The 22,740-nt window shown below is 41.4% G+C and overlaps 1 protein-coding gene and 1 pseudogene across 1 annotated transcript; one reads left to right on the top strand and one right to left on the bottom strand.

The window, feature by feature from the left end:
* Nucleotides 1-251: 251 nt before the first annotated feature.
* On the bottom strand, nucleotides 252-10,760 carry LOC147983226 (F-box protein At5g49610-like; annotated as a pseudogene).
* Nucleotides 10,761-20,369: 9,609 nt separating this feature from the next.
* LOC125540753 (uncharacterized) lies at nucleotides 20,370-21,843 on the top strand. Its single transcript, XM_048704323.2, has one exon. The coding sequence runs from the start codon at nucleotides 20,370-20,372 to the stop codon at nucleotides 21,111-21,113; it is 744 nt and encodes a 247-aa protein (XP_048560280.2). The 3' UTR covers nucleotides 21,114-21,843.
* The last annotated feature ends 897 nt before the right edge of the window (nucleotides 21,844-22,740 follow it).

The following is a 22,740-nucleotide window of genomic DNA, read 5'->3' as shown; positions in this document are numbered from 1 at the left end:
TCATGGCAATAAGAGAGTAGAGTCAAATCAAATTGTAAAAAGTGCAATAATTCCATAAAATAAATTATCCATAGTTTGCAACATAGTGCATGAATGGTACAATGAATCTTGAGGCAAAACATCCAATTAACATAAAAAAACTCGGACCAACTAAGAATGACAAATATCACTAGCTCCTCTGGTTCAAAAGCACTTATACTCTGAGGCTCATCAAACTAGAACCTCGTGATAATGCAAAGAAGAAATGCAATTTATGACCATATGTAATAACACTTCTCATCATCTCCTTCTTCTAGCAGCCACCAGGCACCATAATCTTCTTTCATTCCAAAGAAAGGAAGTTGACAAATGTTTTCCTGGAAGCGAAACGGAGTAATACACATGCGGTTATCTTCATCCTCATTGCACTCCATCTTTCCAAGAAACTTACCGCCAATGTCACAATGTAGAACACACCCTGGAAACTCAATCAACATCTCATGCTCATTGAGTGTAGCAATCCTACGTAGAGTTCTCGCCCTTAAACTGAGCGACGGCGACGCCTCCAATGTCATTAGGTCAATACAGTACATTAAAGTCCACACCTCGGTTTTGTAGTCATGCATGCCATAAATATCTAAAACGATACCATCATAACTATTGCAGATAGAAAACACTCCATCCAATTCCAACAACGATATCCAAGGGTACTGCCTAGGAGGATGACACATCCATCGAAATGTCTCAACCGTGGTGTCGAACACCATTATGTTGCTGGAGCTATAGCTAATATAATGACGTCTTAATACCCAATGAAGGTTTCCATGGAAGGGGACTGGTGCATTGGAAGAAACTATCAGTTTATCCATCATCCCTTTGTTGGGAATTCACCACAGGATCGATCACATCAAATAACACGAGCGCACGTGCACAAAAAAACTGATAGCAAAGAGTGTGTCTCGCACCCTCTAATTCCTCTCTTTATTGCTTTTCTCCTTTTCTCTTTGGTACAAAACTCAAGCGCTGCTGCTTCTTATATAAGTGCACGACACGTGCCTCGGCCAACTAGAGGAATTAGAGGGTGCGAGACGCACTCTTGGCTATCAGTTTTTTGTGCACGTGCGTTCGTGTTATTTGATGTGATCGATCCTGTGGTGAATTTCCAACAATTGGTATCTAGAGCAAGGTTCGAGTGAAGCTACGCTTGCCCCGGGGTGGCGACCCTGCTAGCGCCTCGAGACGGGGAATACAGTCGCCGGTGTAGCGACGAGGAGGAGCGGGCAATATAGTTGCTAGGTGGTGAAGTGACGTGGATGATCGAGCAATTGTCGTTCGAGCGGTGACAAGGAGGATCAGGCAGTTGTCGTTCGATGGAGCGGTGACAAGAAGGTGGCGAGGACGCGGTCGCAAGCGAGGCGACGAGTGATTCTCGTTCGACAAAACGACCTGGAAGAGGTTGACGGGAGTGGTAGTGCCGAGGTGCGGTGCTAGGAGATCTCGTCAAGATCGTCGCTCGAGGGGAGCGAGGAAGAGGCTACAAAGTTGCGAGCTGTCGTCAAGGTGTGCACATGAGTTCTTGTAAGGTGCGTCCAAGAGCTTAGGTGTGTGAAGCTTCTGCTGCAGTTGAGATGCATCACTGACAGAGGAGAATTGTGAACAAGAGCAGGCGGAAAAAGGAATTTGTGCCTTGCGTTTCCGTTCGTGGTGGTAGAGTTCCGGTGAGTTCATATACGGTGAAGATGAGTTGCGCGTATATGGTGAGTTGTGTTGCCGCTGGACATGAGGTGTCGTTTGATAAGATGTGGCATCGGCGACACTGAGAATATGTGAAAATGTGACGGGTGAAGAGATGCATCTCCCCGTGTGCAAGCAACCCACAAGAAGATGAAGATCATCGTGAAGATGGACGCGGACCAGTTAAGTTGAGTTCCTGCATGAGACTATGCGTTTAGTCTACATGTAGCACGCTAAGATGTGGCAGCGTGGCTGGTAGTCTGGGTAATCGTTGTTCCTTGGTGTCCGGGTGATATCCTTGATGTCCATTGGAAGTTGGTAGACCAATTTTTTTTATTGGGCAAAGATTACTCCATATGGAGGAATATCGACAACGGGAACACATGCTTGGAATCTTATCATCTACACCATCAATGACTTGGTCATATATCTTGGAACTGGATCAAGAGGCTTATTGATTCTGGAATTTTAAACTTTAGTGGGAGGACTAATGATACATGTGAAGCATATATGTGTTTTTTTAATACACCTTGTTTATTAAGGTGGAAGGAGATGAAAGGGCTTCACATCGTTTCCTTTTTATATACTTACGGTATTTCCACTAGAGGTCACATTGTTTATTTCATCTCACTCTTCCATGATTACACTTTTACATGGTTATGCTTATATTTTATTATACAAGTCGGAAGGTTTTATTGTGCTGGTCACATGTTATACTGAAGTGGAAAATCAGTTGATTAAATAATATCATAGTTTTAACAACCGATTGGTGGGGGAAGTACACTTCAGGAATATATCGTTTGTATGTAAAGAGCATGGAATTATTCACCATTGTCATATACCGTACACTCCACAATTGAACAGAGGAATTGACTGTCTTGTATACCCCCTTGTTTGTTTGGAAAGAAGCATTGTGTACTGTCATTTGTTGTATCTTTCTCCATCTAGTACAGTCACTTGGCTGGAAGGAAATATTCTATTTTGGCATGAAATTCACAGTTATTACAAAGCGCACACCAGGAATTTTTTCATGGTTCTTCTAGTGGATCAAAGGGTGTTTCCTTAGTTATCTGGAAAATGAATACTGGTGGAAAGTAGGAACACAATAATTTTTATCATCAAGGGTGGAATTATTGACAATCATACTAGAATATAATCGTGACCCCAAGGAAACTACAAGTGACACTCCCAACATGACATGCTTAGGATAAGTGGGAGGAATTAACTTGGAATGTAATCTCTGGATAATTGTTATGTGATTTTGGGGGGGAAGTCACTCTAAATACTAGAGGAAAACTCCTAAGAAGGATTAAATTTTTCATCAATGTCAACTATGAGTGGAAGAAATGCGGGAAGGAATAAACTCAATAAGGAAATATATAGTTTGGGAAGTTATTATCATACCAAACAACCGCAAGCCCATTGTTTGTAAGCTTTTTTTTGTAAGGAAATTTGGCTCATTGGAATATTATAATATCACTCTTGCTATTCAGTTCTTTACACAAAAGGAACATATACTTTATGGAAACTCTCTCTCCTGGAATATAGGGAAGAGGAACTAAAGACATGGTTTGCTAATTGAGTATATTAATGTATGGTCTTATAACAAGCTTCACATCAATGGAATAGCAGGTCATATGGTTTTTTAAATGAAGCAAGGCGGCCATCTACAAATGTAAGTGTAAAATAGTTTACATTATATTGTATACATTAACATTCTTTGGCTGTTTGTGCATTGATAACTCACATAGATGGAAGTGTAAGCTTGGTCATTTTCTAACTTTCATATGAAAGGAATTTCTGGAGCTTCCAATGTTTCGGGAGTGGAAATACATAGAAAATATTTTGAAGTGTTTCTCTATGGAAAATTGCAAATATGTTAAAAATACCTTTGATAAAGGAAATCATACTTAGTGAGGAATTATATTTGAACTCCTGAGGAAAAATGGAACAATAAATGGTACTGGAATTGATATGTATCTTCATTATATTATCATACCTTAGCTACCGGAATTTATGTTGCATTCAAGCAATGGAAGGAAAGACGAGCAGCTAAGGGAATCTCACACATCATATAAGATTGTGGAAAGTGCATCACAACCTGTCACTTGTTCTGAAATTTATATTAAAGGTAAACACATTGAGGAAGTTATCCTTCTATCTACGAGATGAGAAATAAGTCCAGGTACGCATATTCAATTATTGTTTTAAGTACTAATATGGTGCAGGTTCACTGACCGAAGTCAGGAATTTCTTACAAAGCATGGTTACTGATGGAACTTCATTTAGTGATTGGATTTGATATGTATGTGGTTTTAAAATTTTATTCAACATGGTTATCTTATACTTGACTCGATGTGGAATTATTCATATTATTGATATATGTGGTTGGAAATAATTGATGTGGAAATTCACTTGAGGAAACAAAATACTCAAGGTGCCTATAAAGGTGGAATTACACTCGAGGAAATAATACTCGAGACGCCGAGGACAACTATGCTGGAATAATTAGGCGGAAATTTAAAGTCTCTCGTGTCACAGCAAGGAAACATATTGAAGGGAAGTATCACTATATTTATATATTTGTGGGTTTTCAACATTGTGTTAATATGATTGTTGATCACTTGACTAAGCCTTTTAGTCAGGAGGTATTTGGCAAGCATGTTAAGGCTATGGTTTTACGAATATTTGAATGGTCGTTTGGGACAAGTGGGAGATGTTGGAATTATGTGTCCTGCAACTATATTCAAATTACTAGGAATTACTAATATTCGGAATACCTCATTATGGAATTGTACATGTATTTATACATGGAATTGATTTACATGTTTAGCATGGAATTGTTACTTGGTGGAATGTACTTAAGTGATATATGCTTAAGGAAGCTGGTCGATTATCAGTGGAATACAATATACTATTTATATTGGAAAGACTACCCGGGTACACTGATGATTAGAAGGAGCTAGATCGTATAGTTAGATTACAGCCCTAACGTTGATCTACGTAATTAGAGAAATTTACACTCTATTATGGCGCGTTGCTCACAAGCGCGTGCTCCGGGGACATAACGGGTAGAATCCGTTAACAGACAAATATGATCGTGGTTGGTAATTTGATCTGGACTCTATCCCGGAAACTAGTGGAAGAAAAACTAGGAATCTTATATCTGTATAAGAGGTGGACTCTTTGGAAAGACAGTATAAGAAGGTCCCTACCCCCTAGACTCAGAGATGCGAATTGTGAGCGGCACCACAGATCAGCACAGAGGAATTAGGGGTAGACCGCAAACCCTACAATTCCCAACATTGGCATCTGAGCTAGGTTCACCGCCGCCGATGCTGATCGGCCATGCTCTCATGGTCTCTGTGCGGTGCGTGATTAAATCCGCTGCGTACTCTGCGCCGATCGTCTTCCGCGGTTGTCCGTTTCAATCTCCTCCCCGTCACATCGATCTAACACAGGTCGAGAAAGAATATAATATCCGCTCCTAGTAGCTCGGTGATACGTGTTTATCAAACTCCCGTCGTCGTGCACACGATCGTGCAAGTACTGGCAGCGCCCTGACTACGCACTGAATTTTCTTCACGTGATGCTCTTTATGGTCACGGTCCATCAATCCAATAGCACAGGTCTCGTGGAAGATTGCTTTATTGCTTTCTGAAGTCGCACACTGATCGAGGTCATCTAGTCCTAATGCTTCTGCCTTTGCACTTGGAACGAGGAAATCAAGGGGCAAGCCTAGCTCACGTGGAAGATCAAGAAAGATTGGAAAGAAAAGGACATGCAATTTTTAATTCACATGGATCAAGGAAAGAATTAAGTCAAGCCTAGCTTTGCTACGTACGGGCTGTCTAGGAATCAATCAGGTTAGCTTTGTATGTGCATTGCTGCCGATGCCTTGCTTTGGAATCTAGCTGACGACGGAACCCGTCGAGGAATCCTAATCGGCGTGTCTTCTACCCTGATGAGGCTGCCGCTGCTACAAATTTTTCACTCGACGATTGGCAATCCGCACGAGCAACTGCTCAGAAAGTGCATTAGTTGAAGGAAGGAGAAGGATTTTGTTGTTGTTGTTTATTGGGCCTACCATCTGGCCAACTGCACGGCCAACCGGACGGCTGGAAGATCCACTTGCACCTGTACAGGCGTGCTACAAGGGAAGGGACGCTAATTACAAATCCAACTAGTATCTATTAATTAATTTATTATATTATATTATATGTTGATTAACGGACTAACTTGTTTGATTCCTAATCTACTGCATGTACGTCATACAAGGAAAATAAGTCCACTCCTTGGAAGAACTTAAGGAGGACTCTGGGTTAAATGTGTGGATGCACTGCATGGAGCAAATGATTACATTGAAAATTTCTATGGTGGAAATATTGTCCGGAAAATTACACATAACCTGGAAAGGGATTTCGGAGAAGTGTCATTATTGAGCATCACTTATTCAAAGAGGAAGCTGGGGGTCACTCCAGGAAATTTGCTCTTCATTTATCGGTATGTCTGATGTTAATGTTTGCACTATATTTTTATTTGTGGCTATTTCTTTTAAAAATAGATGGAGTATGGTGTTTGTTTATATACATCATGTATATTGGAGTACAATAGCAATTTTATTGGCATGCAACAATTCCGAAGGGAAAACTAATGTACTTAGGAATTAATTGTGAATTTGATATACTTTGGATTGGAAATTATGCCATCAAACTCCTTTTGTGGAGGAAAACTATTATTGTTATAGGACAGGCTATTCAACTTCAGTGAGAAGGGATTTAATCTATTGCTCCATCTTGGAACCTATTGATTATGACATACTATTTGGAAAAGGGAGAGTGGAAATATTGCTCAATGGTTAAATTAGTGCATTATGATTTTCACACAATGGTCCATCTTTCTTGATGTCCATTGGAAGTTGGTAGACCAATTTTTTTTATTGGGCAAAGATTACTCCATATGGAGGAATATCGACAACGGGAACACATGCTTGGAATCTTATCATCTACACCATCAATGACTTGGTCACATATCTTGGAACTGGATCAAGAGGCTTATTGATTCTGGAATTTTAAACTTTAGTGGGAGGACTAATGATACATGTGAAGCATATATGTGTTTTTTTAATACACCTTGTTTATTAAGGTGGAAGGAGATGAAAGGGCTTCACATCATTTCCTTTTTATATACTTACGGTATTTCTTTGGACATCCCCACTAGAGGTCACATTGTTTATTTCATCTCACTCTTCCATGATTACACTTTTACATGGTTATGCTTATATTTTATTATACAAGTCGGAAGGTTTTATTGTGCTGGTCACATGTTATACTGAAGTGGAAAATCAGTTGATTAAATAATATCATAGTTTTAACAACCGATTGGTGGGGGAAGTACACTTCAGGAATATATCGTTTGTATGTAAAGAGCATGGAATTATTCACCATTGTTATATACCGTACACTCCACAATTGAACAGAGGAATTGACTGTCTTGTATACCCCCTTGTTTGTTTGGAAAGAAGCATTGTGTACTGTCATTTGTTGTATCTTTCTCCATCTAGTACAGTCACTTGGCTGGAAGGAAATATTCTATTTTGGCATGAAATTCACAGTTATTACAAAGCGCACACCAGGAATTTTTTCATGGTTCTTCTAGTGGATCAAAGGGTGTTTCCTTAGTTATCTGGAAAATGAATACTGGTGGAAAGTAGGAACACAATCATTTTTATCATCAAGGGTGGAATTATTGACAATCATACTGGAATATAATCTTGACCCCAAGGAAACTACAAGTGACACTCCCAACATGACATGCTTAGGATAAGTGGGAGGAATTAACTTGGAATGTAATCTTTGGATAATTGTTATGTGATTTTGGGGGGGAAGTCACTCTAAATACTAGAGGAAAACTCCTAAGAAGGATTAAATTTTTCATCAATGTCAACTATGAGTGGAAGAAATGCGGGAAGGAATAAACTCAATAAGGAAATATATAGTTTGGGAAGTTATTATCATACCAAACAACCGCAAGCCCATTGTTTGTAAGCTTTTTTTTGTAAGGAAATTTGGCTCATTGGAATATTATAATATCACTCTTGCTATTCAGTTCTTTACACAAAAGGAACATATACTTTATGGAAACTCTCTCTCCTGGAATATAGGGAAGAGGAACTAAAGACATGGTTTGCTAATTGAGTATATTAATGTATGGTCTTATAACAAGCTTCACATCAATGGAATAGCAGGTCATATGGTTTTTTAAATGAAGCAAGGCGGCCATCTACAAATGTAAGTGTAAAATAGTTTACATTATATTGTATACATTAACATTCTTTGGCTGTTTGTGCATTGATAACTCACATTGATGGAAGTGTAAGCTTGGTCATTTTCTAACTTTCATATGAAAGGAATTTCTGGAGCTTCCAATGTTTCGGGAGTGGAAATACATAGAAAATATTTTGAAGTGTTTCTCTATGGAAAATTGCAAATATGTTAAAAATACCTTTGATAAAGGAAATCATACTTAGTGAGGAATTATATTTGAACTCCTGAGGAAAAATGGAACAATAAATGGTACTGGAATTGATATGTATCTTCATTATATTATCATACCTTAGCTACCGGAATTTATGTTGCATTCAAGCAATGGAAGGAAAGACGAACAGCTAAGGGAATCTCACACATCATATAAGATTGTGGAAAGTGCATCACAACCTGTCACTTGTTCTGAAATTTATATTAAAGGTAAACACATTGAGGAAGTTATCATTCTATCTACGAGATGAGAAATAAGTCCAGGTACGCATATTCAATTATTGTTTTAAGTACTAATATGGTGCAGGTTCACTGACCGAAGTCAGGAATTTCTTACAAAGCATGGTTACTGATGGAACTTCATTTAGTGATTGGATTTGATATGTATGTGGTTTTAAAATTTTATTCAACATGGTTATCTTATACTTGACTCGATGTGGAATTATTCATATTATTGATATATGTGGTTGGAAATAATTGATGTGGAAATTCACTTGAGGAAACAAAATACTCAAGGTGCCTATAAAGGTGGAATTACACTCGAGGAAACAATACTCGAGACGCCGAGGACAACTATGCTGGAATAATTAGGCGGAAATTTAAAGTCTCTCGTGTGACAGCAAGGAAACATATTGAAGGGAAGTATCACTATATTTATATATTTGTGGGTTTTCAACATTGTGTTAATATGATTGTTGATCCCTTGACTAAGCCTCTTAGTCAGGAGGTATTTGGCAAGCATATTAAGGCTATGGTTTTACGAATATTTGAATGGTCGTTTGGGACAAGTGGGAGATGTTGGAATTATGTGTCCTGCAACTATATTCAAATTACTAGGAATTACTAATATTCGGAATACCTCATTATGGAATTGTACATGTATTTATACATGGAATTGATTTACATGTTTAGCATGGAATTGTTACTTGGTGGAATGTACTTAAGTGATATATGCTTAAGGAAGCTGGTCGATTATCAGTGGAATACAATATACTATTTATATTGGAAAGACTACCCGGGTACACTGATGATTAGAAGGAGCTAGATCGTATAGTTAGATTACAGCCCTAACGTTGATCTACGTAATTAGAGAAATTTACACTCTATTATGGCGCGTTGCTCACAAGCGCGTGCTCCGGGGACATAACGGGTAGAATCCGTTAACAGACAAATATGATCGTGGTTGGTAATTTGATCTGGACTCTATCCCGAAAACTAGTGGAAGAAAAACTAGGAATCTTATATCTGTATAAGAGGTGGACTCTTTGGAAAGACAGTATAAGAAGGTCCCTACCCCCTAGCCTCAGAGATGCGAATTGTGAGCGGCACCACGGATAAGCGCAGAGGAATTAGGGGGTAGACCGCAAACCCTACAGTTCCCAACAATCAGTACGACAAGATGAACGTGTGGTCATCTGCGTGTCTCGTCGAGTAAAGAATTGGATGTTTGGATTAGGGGGTGATTGTTGGAATAATCCAAACAATGCCTAAGTTAGTTTAAGACTGATCAACGTTGCCGGTTAATTAGTTTGGAAAGTGCACGTGTTAGTAGTAGAATAGGAAAGCTATCATGAGTTGTGGTTTGTAGTTTCCTAGCACTAGTACGTGTATGTGTGTCAGATCTCTAGTTGAATTAGGAATCTGTAGCAGAGTCCGTGTCCGTGTTGGTTTAATAGTAAACGTACGAGTAGGTCCTGTGCTGGGGTGGTGGCTGCACTTATATAAGCAGCAGCAGCGCTTGAGTTTTGTAGAGAAAAGGAGAAAAGCAATAAAGAGAGAAATTAGAGGGTGCGAGACGCACTTTTGGCTATCAGTTTTTTGTGTACGTGCGTTCGTGTTATTTGATATGATCGATCCTGTGGTGAATTTCCAACACTCTTGTCGCAATGGTGGTTGTTCAATTGGCCTCGATTCATTGGCTCCCACTGCAATGATGTAGAAATCAACTGCGAATGTGAAAAGATCTTCATTCAATTTCCATATCGAGTAAAGCACATGATATCCTCCGGATGGCTAATGTTGGTAGAAGCTGGTAATGTTAGTCCTTCTAATCCGCCAATCATGTTCACGAAGCAGCGGGAGAGGTGCCCGTTGTCGGGTAATTGGATTGCAGACTTCGAAAAGTCCCAGGTCATAGTATGAGATGAGGAGGAGGCCACCACAGGATGCACGGATCACCAGGTTGTCTTTATAGGGGTCGGGGCGGGAGTACCAGAGAATGGTCTTGCGGTACAACTCGCAGTTGGCACCACTAGGACTAGCATCACAAAATACAAAGAGATGGCTGTCATACCATTCCCCTTCACGCTTGATAAGCTCCATGACTGGGAGCGATGGCCACTGTTGGTGGTGAGTTAGAAGGAAGTCGTTGGTCGACATGTCATGACACCATTACTTGCGGACAACGCGGCATCGGAGGACGTCCTTTGTCGGTAGCCGCACGAGTATCTCTTTAGTGATGACTGACTCGGGCAAGTCATCGAGGACGGTTTTGACGCTGTTGTTTTGCATGATGGCTGATTACTAGTGTTCTGTCTGAAAAGAGTTGAAGGTTAGTACTAATGTGGTAGCCAAGCACATGTTCACCTTTTGAATAGAATGTTGTAATTTAAGTATAATACATATCAAAATATTTATATTTTATTCGGTTAATGTTTTTAAAATTGGTGAAAATATTGCAGGGCACATTAGTTCAATCCAAATTTAGACACAATTGAAACAACTTGCATATTTCAACCTTTGGTTGGATTGTGCCAACGATAATGCATAAATCTATGCCAAGCTAAACTGAAAACAAAAACATTGAAAGCTAGGTAATGTACCCCGGAGCGGCAGATTCAAACAACCTATGGTGGACTACCATGGTAAACGAACTTTTTAGGCAAAGAAACATGGTGGGAAAAGGACAGATAGAGACGAGATAATTTACCATGGGACATATGGAGGAGGAAGATGTTGTAGATAGACGATTATGTCGTCATCCCGATGGGGACATGCCTGTTATCTGGAAATGAACGGGGGTAAGGGAAGAGGATGGGTGGGGGATATTAGGCAAAGAAAAGCTATATGGAGGAGAAAACTTCAAAGAAAACATACCGACAACATGGTCATAAAGCTGCTCACCTCTGTGAAGAAGGCAGTCCAGCGAGCAATTTGGTTTGGCTTGGTTTGGTTCCCCGATTGATAGAGAAGGAAAGGAGCAACACGACGTTATAAGAACGAGATCCATTGCATGGAGGCTGGTGCTAGCTATAGTAGTGAAATTTATATAGGAAACTATTAACACTACAGGTCAACTTATGACCTTCTGTCAGTGACCCTCGAAGAATTGGTCGTAAATTTATGACCATTTTAGACCAATTGGTCAAAAGCTGTTCAGGGGGCTCCAAACCCTAAACCATTGCGACCATTTTGGTCAGAAAGGTCGTAATTTCCTTACACGAAATGGTCACAAAGCAAACAGTGCTAGTCCGCTGCCTTATTTCTTGTTGTTAATGACCAATATAGATGGTCATAGCCTTGTAGATTGTGGTGGGTTGTGATGACTAGGCGCCATCTCATCAGTTTTGCCTATGTGTCATGTCAATGTGGCAGTTTTTGCCCTAGGTTGTGAAGCAACCTATATTTCTATCATTCCCAAAATTCCCAAAAAAATCTCATAAATTCTTTGGGGCATATCTTCATCAAATATGTAAAAATCCTTCCTTGCCTAGTTCAAAACTAATTCAACAATATTCATTTTCCTATTCTGTTCACAACAACACTTTATGAAGGATGTGCTATTTATATATTCTTGATTGCCCTTGGAATTTTTGGGCACTTTTTCCTATCCAAATCATTACCGCACGACAAAATTCAGCTCCATTTGCCTAGCAAATCTTCCTCGGCAAATTTCCAAAGTTTTTGTCCACCTAGAAGCATTGTGAAGGAAGTACCTTTTTTATATCTCTAAATGACATGAAATTTATACGGTTCCTTCATATGCCCAAATTATCACCCTCCTGCAGCAGCTCAGTCAAATCATCTATGTGAGCCCAGATTCAATTTATATTTTATGGCCAAATTGGCACGTTGCAAAGCAAGTGTCATATAGACCCCTCCTATTATCCTCAAACTTTTCGGGCACTCTTCCATACCCAAATCATTGCCACATGATAATATTCAGCTCAATTTTCCTAGTAAATCTTTCTCGGGAAATTTCCAAAGTTTCTACCTCGAGAGAAGCTTTGTGAAGTAAGTACTAGCTAGGCTTACCCAAATGATCTGAAAATTTACCAGCGCATGACCATACCTAAATAACTTACCTACACCAATTTTGAGCTCATTTCATTTATCCAATCTCTCTCACTAGTTTTCCCAAGTTTTTGTCCATAGAAAAGCATTGTGAAGGAAGTACCACTTTGGCATGTCCAAATAGTATCCATTTTCTACAGTGCTTTCCTATGCCCAAATAACCATCCTCCACCAAATGCCAGCTCAATCCATTTATTATTTTGAGCCGAGCTTCAACATTCGTAGTCATGTCCAGTGTGGTAGTTCGCAAAGCAAGTACCACCTAGGCTCCTCCTTTTGAGCTGAAAATTTGTGAAGACGGTCTCCTTAGTAACTGATCATCCTCAGCCAAAACTCACGCCCATTAGCCATGTACATTTCTCGTACCGCTAATCAAACACTTGGCTGCTAATTCATGTTTGAACATCGATCGGTCTCCTCGTGAGAATCTTATGTTGTAATTTTCTTCCTAGCACCTACCTGGGGAGTTCCCAACCCATTAGACATGCCTAGGCCGCCCAGAACACATGGCAACACCACGGTCACGCGGTGACCACGCGGCGGGCATGCGAGTTTACGCGCTCTAGAGTTGGGGCCCTCGGCCACCACCCAAACCTCGACGTATCGCCACCAAACCATGTATTTATGATTAAATAGGTACTTATGTAACTAGAAATGATTTTTGAAAAAAATAAATAGCAAACTATGAGGCAGCTGCAGTTCAAATTTGACCCGCTTCCAACTAAATCGGCGAAAATTTGTCTTTTTCACGAGAGGTGGGTAAAAATATTTTACACCCAATCAACTTGTCAATTGTACATTAAATATGTCGTAGTATTTTAGAAAAATGATTTGGTCAAATTTTGCAATAATTATTTGGTAGGTCCTTCACACAAAAAAACCTCCTTTTGGGCACTCAAAAATGGAAAATGGTTTTTTCGTCCAAAGAAAATGAAAACTTACTTAGGCAACATTGTTTGCCATTCCAATATGCACCCTTGTGCACAATATGAGATCATTTGAACAAACTATGCCATGGATGTGGCCATAAGATTGATCATTTGGCTTGAAACCATTGATCTCCACACGTGATAGCTCGTTTCTGAGAACACTTTTTTAAAATAATTGCCGTATTACAAGTTTGTTATTTTTCTAGGAACTTGGCCACATATAATGACACAATGCGAAGGTTTCCCAATTTTTTGATTTTTTTTTAATTTTTTATGCCCGTTTCAAAATGCGGTCAAAACGGCGGGAATGACCGTTCCTAGCTAGTGGTTGAATCTTGGAACTTTTTTGGTGTTTCTATGATTAAATAGATACTTATGTACCTAGAAATGATTTTTGAAAAAAATAAAGAGCAAACTACAACATAGCTACAGTTCAAATTTGACCCGCTTCCAGCTGAATCGGTGGAAATTTGTCTTTTTCATGAGAGGTGGATCAAAACTTTTTACACCCAACCATTTGGTCAATTGTGCATTAAATATGGACTAGTATTTTAGAAAAATGATTTGGTCCAATTTTGCAACAATTATTTGGTAGGTCCTTCACAAAAAAACCTCCTTTTGGGCACTCAAAAAAGGAAAAATGGTTTTTTCGTCCAAAGAAAGTGACAACTTCCTTAGGCAACATTGTTTGCCATTCCAATATGCACCCTTGTGCACAATATGAGATCATTTAAACAAACTATGCCATGGATGTGGCCATAAGATTGATCATTTGGCTTGAAAGCCATTGATCTCCACACATGATAGCTCGTTTCTAAGAACACTTTTTTATAATAATTACCGTCTTACAAGTTTGTTATTTTTCCTAGGAACTTGGCCACATATGATGACACAATGCGAAGGTTTCCCAATTTTTTGATTTTTTTTGAATTTTTTATGCCCATTTCAAAATACGGTCAAAACGGCGGGAATGACCGTTCCTAGCTAGTGGTTGAATCTTGAATTTTTTTTGGTGTCTCTCTAATTAAATAGATACTTATGTACCTAGAAATGATTTTTGGAAAAAATAAATAGCAAACTATGAGGCACCTGCAGTTCAAATTTGACCCGCTTCCAACTGAATCGAGGGAAATTTGTCTTTTTCACGAGAGGTGGATCAAAACTTTTTACACCCAACCATTTTGTCAATTGTGCATTAAATATGTCCTAGTATTTTAGAAAAATGATTTGGTCCAATTTTGCAACAATTATTTTGGAGGTCCTTCACAAAAAACCTCCTTTTGGGCACTTGGAAAATGGAAAATTAATTTTCCGTGCAAAGAAAGTGAAAACTCCCTTAGGTAACATTGTTTGGAATTCCAATATGCACCCTTGTGCATAATATGAGATTATTTGAACAAACTATGCCATGAATGTGGCCATAAGATTGATCATTTGGCTTGAAAGCCATTAATCTTCACTCATGACAGCTCATTTCTGAGAACACTTTTCTAAAATAATTTCCGTATTACAAGTTTATTATTTTTCCTGAAAACTTGGTCACATATAATGACACAATGCGAAGGTTTTCCAATTTTTTGATTTTTTTTTGAATTTTTTATGCCTGTTTCAAAATGCGGTCAAAACGGCGGGCTTGACCGTTCCTAGCTAGTGGTTGAATCTTGGAATTTTTTTGGTGTTTCTCTTATTAAATAGATACTTATGTACCTAGAAATGATTTTTGGAAAAAATAAAGAGCAAACTATGAGGCAACTGCAGTTCAAATTTGACCCGCTTCCAGCTGAACCGGCGGGAATTTGTCTTTTTCAAGAGAGGTGGATCAAAACTTTTTACACCCAACCATTTGGTCAATTGTGCATTTAATATGGACTAATATTTTATAAAATTGATTAGGTCCAATTTTGCAACAATTATTTGGTTGGTTCTTCACAAAAAAAACATTTTTGCCACTCAAAAAATGATTAAAAATAGCTAGAAATATGAAAAATGCATACAAATTGGTCCTAATCCATAAAATGTGGTCTAACTCTAGTGAAAGTTTGTGTGGTACCCTTTTGCAAAATATTTTTGATAGCTACTTCATAAAATCCCTCTATTTTTAGTATTTTAAAACTATTTTACATCACTGATTTTCTGAACCAATCGTAACTCTGTCCACGGATTGATGACATGGCGTCCATCCATCCATATCTCCATCCCACATCCATCCATCAATCTATCTACAGAAAAAAGAAAAAAGAGAAGAAAAGAAAAGGAGATACCCCCACCCGCAGGCCAAACCCTAGCTCAGATCCCCACGTCGCCCCCTTCCTCCCTCGTCCCCATCTCCTCGCCGCCGCCCCCTCCCCGATCTCGATCTGCCGCCGCCCCCACCGCCACCATCGATGACCCGCCGCCCCCACCGCCCCCCCTGCCCTCTACTCCACAGCCGGCGCCCCTACCCTCTCCTTCTCCCCTCTCCCTACATCCCAGATCCATTCGACCGTGGTGACCACCTCCTCCACGGCCACCTCCTCCCGCTGGCGACCGCATCCACTCCGCCGCTGGGGCCACCTCCCCTCCCCTCCCCTCCCCTGCCTGGCTAGAGGTCCCCTCCCCTCCAAGGGCCCGCCGTCGATGAAGGCCGGCAAGGCCGGCTTCAAGGGCCCGCAGGAGGCGCAGCACCGCATCCGCGTCACCCGCAGGAGGCGCAGCACCGCATCCGCATCACCCAAGCGTCAAGAACCTCGAGAAGGGTGATGATGATGGGTGGATCTCGTCGATCCGCACCTCCTCACCCACCACATCGCCGGATCCGCGACATGGGAAGGTGTCCACGAGCTCCGCAGCTCCCCTCTGCATCGACTACGGCCACCAGTTCAAGCTGGGCGCCCCCACATCGCTGGATCCGAGCTTCTTCCCCGTCGTCCGCCGCGGGCCTTCCCCCGTCGATCCACGTCGCCCTCACTGCTCCGACGTCTCCGGCCTCCCTGAGCTCGTCATCCGCACCGCGGTGAGCCCCTCGGCCGATCCCCCTGTTTGGCATATCAATCGATCAACATGTGGAATTTTGGGCTCTGATTATTCCGAGAGAGGGATGGTACCATATCCAAAATACATTTGCTTTCCATTGATTTGAACACCTGTTATGTGTCGTGATCTCAGTGCGTATCCACCATTTTTCTCTTCAAATTTCTATTCTTCTACTTACAAACTACTAAATCTGTGAAGTGACCTAAAATGTCTTGCATTTGATGACATAGGGAGTAGCAGACAAGTGGATATGCCAGTTTGATAATTAGTACTTGACCATAATATTTAGGTGGTTATATGCAGCTTTGTTTTCTGACTTGTTTCTCTTAGCAAGTAATCATTTGTAATGATGTACCAAGTTGGCTCATTCAATTTTTTTACATTTCATATTAACCCAGATGGACATGGATCAACAGAGATAATATTATTACAGCATGTTGAGGCAGAGAACTACATCTGTTATAGTTCTTCTCTTGGATCTCTGGTTTAGAAACAGAGATGTAGTGTTTTATTTTGATGAATTTATGTAACTTATTTTATCCTTGTAAGATTCTTCGACTTATCTCAGGTTCATAATTGTTTTAGTAGTTACGCTTCAAGTGTTGCCGAAGATGGATGTTTGTATGCTGATCTAGATTGCTTCCAGTGCACTTGTTTAATCATTTCAAATGGTTTATGTTGGTGACCTATCTGCAGGTCATGGGGAAGCAAAAGCTCAGTGTCAAGACTGAGGAGGACTCCAATCCTCGTGACTAGATGGTGGCAATGGTGGATCTGCAACTGCTCACTGACTTTCCACATGATTAGATGGATCTGCAACTGCTCAACTGTTCAGTACTATGATATATCTTTTATTTCTAGTTCTTATAATCATTATAGGGCAGTAAATTGGCTGTATGGGCACTTCTTTGTTGTTAGCTATTAGCCAAGAGATCAACTGTCCTGGTTGAAGTCATAGCCCAGAGGATTTTAGCTGTTAGCTGTTAGCCAAGAGATCAACTGTCCCTCTTCCATGCTTCTGCTCTGCTATTCCAATTTTTGCCTTTTGTGTTCCCTCTTTTACTAGTACAGTAGTTTATTAGTACATGTATATATGGTAGCCGAAGTCCACTCTTTGATACTGATGTACTGAGCAGTAGCAGTAGTAGTTCAATTTACATGTATATATGTTGGTCTGCTAGTCTGAAACAAACAGAAATTGAGTTGCATGTCCAACACAACCAACAGAAAGAAACACTAGCAGTACTACTGCCTATGCTTGATTTCTGCAGTAAACAGAGCTTAAAATTTGCGTGCTCTCTATTTTTTGTTCATTTTCTCATATGATCTGATGCGTGCTCTCTTGCTTGGTGTGTGTGCAGTTTGGTACCATCCTGTGGGGAGGGCCAGGGACAAGCTGCTCCGGTCCGGCAAGGATGCGCACCATCTGTTGTTGCCAAGGCAATCTCTCTCTCTCTACATATCCTGTTATGCATTCAGAAGATACATTCTATAGTAAAGTATGGTTTTGTTGATTAAACTACTGCTGTGTTCACTTGAGAAAAAGTGTAGTTAATTCAGGTTGTGAACATTTCTTGGGAGTTATGTTAAGACACATACATCACAGCACTTTGTTGAAACCAATTGGAAAACAATGGAATAGCCTAACAGGTCATGTTGGCAGTTTTTTAACATATAACAATACTTAGGGATATATGTAACTGTTTTGATTCTGCTTGCAGCACCCACCCAAGTCCTTTATTTTTGGGGTACGGTCCATCACATATGGTTCTGGACTATCCTGTTTTGTGTACTATTCGTTGTCTTGATCATTGTTTCAGTTAAATTCAGTCCAAATTCAGTCCAGGAGTACTCCAAATTTAGTCCAAACACAGTCCAGATATTGTTTTGGTTTCCTTGTACTCCAAATTTGTTCCAAACACAGTCCAGGAGTATAAACAAGTTTACAGATTCAGTCCAATTTCACTTGTGCAGGAAATTCACCTGTGCGGCGGCGGCGGGGAAGGAGCAGCACCGGCGGCCCTGACAGAGGAAGCCATGTTGCCGTTTTGTTTGTTCCCAGCCTTCACTATGGTTGTCCAGCGAGTCCGGCATGTCGTCATTTTCTTGTAAAGCAGTATTGTATCACACTTGTAGAGCTCGTTACACATGTAGATCTTGTAAAGTACTGTATTACACATGGTCATATGTATTGGCAACGTGATCTGGTTGCTCTTATTTGAAGTATAATGTGTGCTTTTTTCTGCCAAGTTAAATACTAGTTGAAATATGAAGAATATGAGCCTGATAGATGGGACTCACTTACCAGACCCAAACCTGACAACTGGGACCCATCTGACTGATGGACCCATTTAATAAAAAAAGGAAATTAAAATTATTTAGATGAAAAGGCCAAGGCCCAATAATAAAAAAGGCTGCAATGTTGGGCCAGGCCCATGAAGTCGACCAAAAATTGACAGAAAAAATATAGAAATGCTGAATTAATGGGCTAGGCCCATGTAGAAAACTGAATTGGACCGGGCTGAATCTTGTGCCACATCAGCTTGCCACGCTGGATGCCTACGTGGACTGGGGAGGTTGCTAGTGACCAAAACAGAACAATAGGCTTATTTTTGTCATAAACGTTTGCGACCATTCCAGAAGAAAGGTCGCTATAGTCAGTTTACGACGGCCAGATTTTGACCTTATGTTTTTGGTCACAAAAAGGTCATAAATGGAAATTTGTGACCATTCAGTGACCAATAGTGGTGGTCACAAGTTGACATATTTCTTGTAGTGTAATTAGGTCCTTAACTTAGATAGTCATTACATACATATCCTATGCTGGCACTATTTCATATTATTATTTGTTTCTAGAAAGTGGCTAATCTTGTTACGAGATATGTTTCCTTTTTGATGGGTGGCAGATAAGCAAGCGCAAACAACATTTTTCTTAATGCCAACTATACCTGACCATGGGATACCCGGCCCGACCAGCCCGACCAGGTCTTGCCCACGGCCAGGCCGGGGCCTAGATTTTGAGCCCGAAGATCAGGCCGGGTCGAGCCCGGTCCTGCCATAGTTACAATTTAGTGAAGAGGCCCGGCCTAAGGTCCGACGGGCTTTTTTGCTGATGGGTCGGGCTTGGGCATGGATTCTAGGCCCGATGGCCTGCCCAGGCCAGGCCTGGGCCTAGATTTTTTGCTTTGGGCTTGGTTAGGCCCACCCGAAGCCCGGCCCGGCCCGACGGATGGCTAGGTATAATGCAAACAGCAGACACTAGGTTTTTTTAGTAGGAACAGAAGACGCTATTACACTGGGTCAAATAAGACCCTTCAAAGTACACGACTGACCGAAAAATGATTCCCACTAAAAGTGGCATGTTTGGGTCTTATTTGAGTTATGCAGGTATCACTTGGAATCAAACACCAACATAAAGAAACAAAGGCCGACGGCCCGGTTCGGTAAAAGAAAAAATTTATTCGCCTTTCTTCCTCTCCTGGGTACATAGACGAGCAGGCTGTGGTGCTCTATTTTTTTATTTTTTTTTGCGAGGGCTGTGGTGCTCTAATGACGACTGGGAAATGGGTGCTACCTGCTCCGTGTTCGTACATACACAGAGAGGGGTATAACTGCATTTCGTCAAACAATTCGTTGTACACTGACGGGTCCAACCTACCCACTGCACGTGCCTACTTTGAAGGGTCCCCTCAAAAAATAAACACGTGGAGGTTATTTTTTTAGGTTAACCACACATAAATCTATCATTCTTAAGAAGTTGCTCTCCACTTCTTCATATCCTCTCATCATTCACACTGTGCACGTAAGCAATGTGCCATATCAGTATTCAGTTTATAAAATCACTCCATCAGTCTTATTCCCCTACGATCAAGGGAATGAAAAAAAAATGCTTTTTCCCTCACCCGCGGCCGCTCATCCTGTATCCCCCACGGCCGCTGGCCCTCCCACAAGATCGAATCCCGCCCACCCTCAGCCCAATGGCGGTGCTCACTACGACATGGCCGCCCCGCGCCTCCACCGCTTCCTCCTCCGCCGGACCGCCTCCACCACCTCCTCCTCCACCGCATCCCGATCGCCGGCCCTCCTGCAGGATCGGATCCCACCCACCTCCAGCACAACTCCGACGCTCACCACGCCATGCCCGCCCCGCGCCTCCACCGCTTTCTCCTCCACCGTGTCGAATCCTGCTGTCACCTCCAAGCCAGCACCGGTGCTCACTGCGCCCTGGCCACCCCCCTCGCTTGCTCGCGCCACCCGTCCACCATCGTGCGCTGCCCCACTGTCCGCCATCTGTTTCAGCCGACCGGCAGCCGCCGGTACGACGTCTCCTGGGCGCTGGGACGCAGACTGGGCGCGGTTCAGTTACTACTGCCCCAGGTCGTCGAGGAACAACACTATCGGGTTGGGCGCACGCCCTTCCGCTGCTCCAAGCCTCCAAGTGCAGTTCGGACGCAGGCCATCCGCCCTTTGGCCACCGACGCCGTTGCTCTGCTCTGCCCTTTGGCCACCGGCGATGTTGCTCTGCTCCACTGCCATCATAGTTGGCCAGGAACCCGGTTTTATCCACGTCTTCCCCAGGTTAACAGAGCCGCATTTACTTCACTGTCTGACTAAGCTTCTCGATATGTAGGTGATTTAATCCCGTTATTCTTCAGTAGTTTTTAGCTTGCTGACACTAACCAAATGGCCCACGCGCTTATCTTATCAGTTAAACTGTTCAACTAAAAAGCACAAAACCCTTCTGCTGCAAGTCATTGATGGACTCTTCACTTCCTCTCCCCACGATCTCCACAAGCGACCGATGTATTCCCATTTAAATTGGGTGCTCCACAAGGTTATTCTCACTCCCATCATCTGCTACATCCCAGTGAACTCCTGCGCCATTTTAGCCACTACTATCTGCTGGGACGAATAATCTTTCTACTCTCTCCGTTTTTAAATATAAGTCTTTTTAGACATTTCAAATGGACCACAACATACGGATATATGTAGATATATTTGAGAGTGGAGATTCACTCATTTTGCTCCGTATGTAGTTACTTGTTGGAATCTCTAGAAAAGGCTTATATCTGGGAATGGAGGGAGTACTTGTGTATTGGTCTACACGGTTTTCTTTCTTGATAAGCAGTTCGTCTCTCTCTCTCTCTCTCTCTCTCTCTCTCTCTCTCTCTCTCTGCAATCTGTAGTTTTGAAATCTCCTCACAATGATGAATATCAACCTTCAAATTGTCAATGGTCTGTAGGCTCCAGTGTATTAAAACATCTCCAACTTCTGTTCTATTAGCAATTTAGTTTAGTACTGAAAATGCAGACTTGGAGCAAGACAAGAAGATTATGAAAATGTTGATGTATATTTGTCATACATATTCAGGGTGCTTCTTGATTAAAATTTTATTTGAACATCCTTGTTGAATATCTATTAAAACTTCTCCTACTGATATTCTGTTAAAAAATTACAGTTTGTTGCAGAGTTACAAGCTAGAGCTTTGTCTCAATTTTTATTAGGGTGCTTGCATCTGAGATTGCAATGATAGACAATATATAATCTTAATTTCTAGGCTATTGGTTAGCATCGGGAGCCGAGGCATGGAGCATGACTCAATGATACCTTTTGAGCTTCCTTCCCGCCATTAATTGGCCGTCTCATCGTCTCCCCCGAAAACCCTCACGGCTCCCCATCCGTAGTAGTATTTGAAGTCGATTAGCATTGAAGCAGAGCACCACCACATCAAAGCGACCCATCTATTATTGGAATCTGCTTTCAACGTACTATGAATTTGGCGGCATGCTTTGTGTAACTTGCATGTCATATATTATTGCTCTAACATGTGGTTAAAGTTCGAAAAACATATTAGGCCCTATATAGTGGATAGCGTGAGTAAAAAAAAGTTCCGTTCGTTTTTGTCCCTAGGTGCAACACGTGAATTTGATGCTTATGTTTTTCTCAAAAAGGAAAATGATTGAGTATGCTCCCTGAAATAAAATGAACACGGTTGAAGTCCATGCAACGGCAATAACATAGCTTGGGGATTGCATGATCAGCATCGGGAGGAAGCCGAGGCGCTGAACATGAAACGATGCGTCCTTTTGAGCTTCCGGCGATTAATTGGCCGTCTGATCATCTCTCCCGGCCTCCCAACTCCCTCTTCCACACTAGTAGTATTTGAAGTCGATCAAGCATTCAAGCAGAGCACCACCTCAGCAGAGCAACCACCGCGGCGCCACCATGCCCGACCGCCGCGGCGCCACCGTCTTCG

Source organism: Triticum urartu, chromosome 2A (genome assembly GCF_056163025.1).
Source record: "Triticum urartu cultivar PI428250 chromosome 2A, HENAU_Tu73, whole genome shotgun sequence".
Taxonomy (NCBI): domain Eukaryota; kingdom Viridiplantae; phylum Streptophyta; class Magnoliopsida; order Poales; family Poaceae; genus Triticum; species Triticum urartu.
The sequence above is the reverse complement of the archived record's forward strand: the minus strand, read 5'-3'. Positions and strand labels throughout refer to the sequence as shown.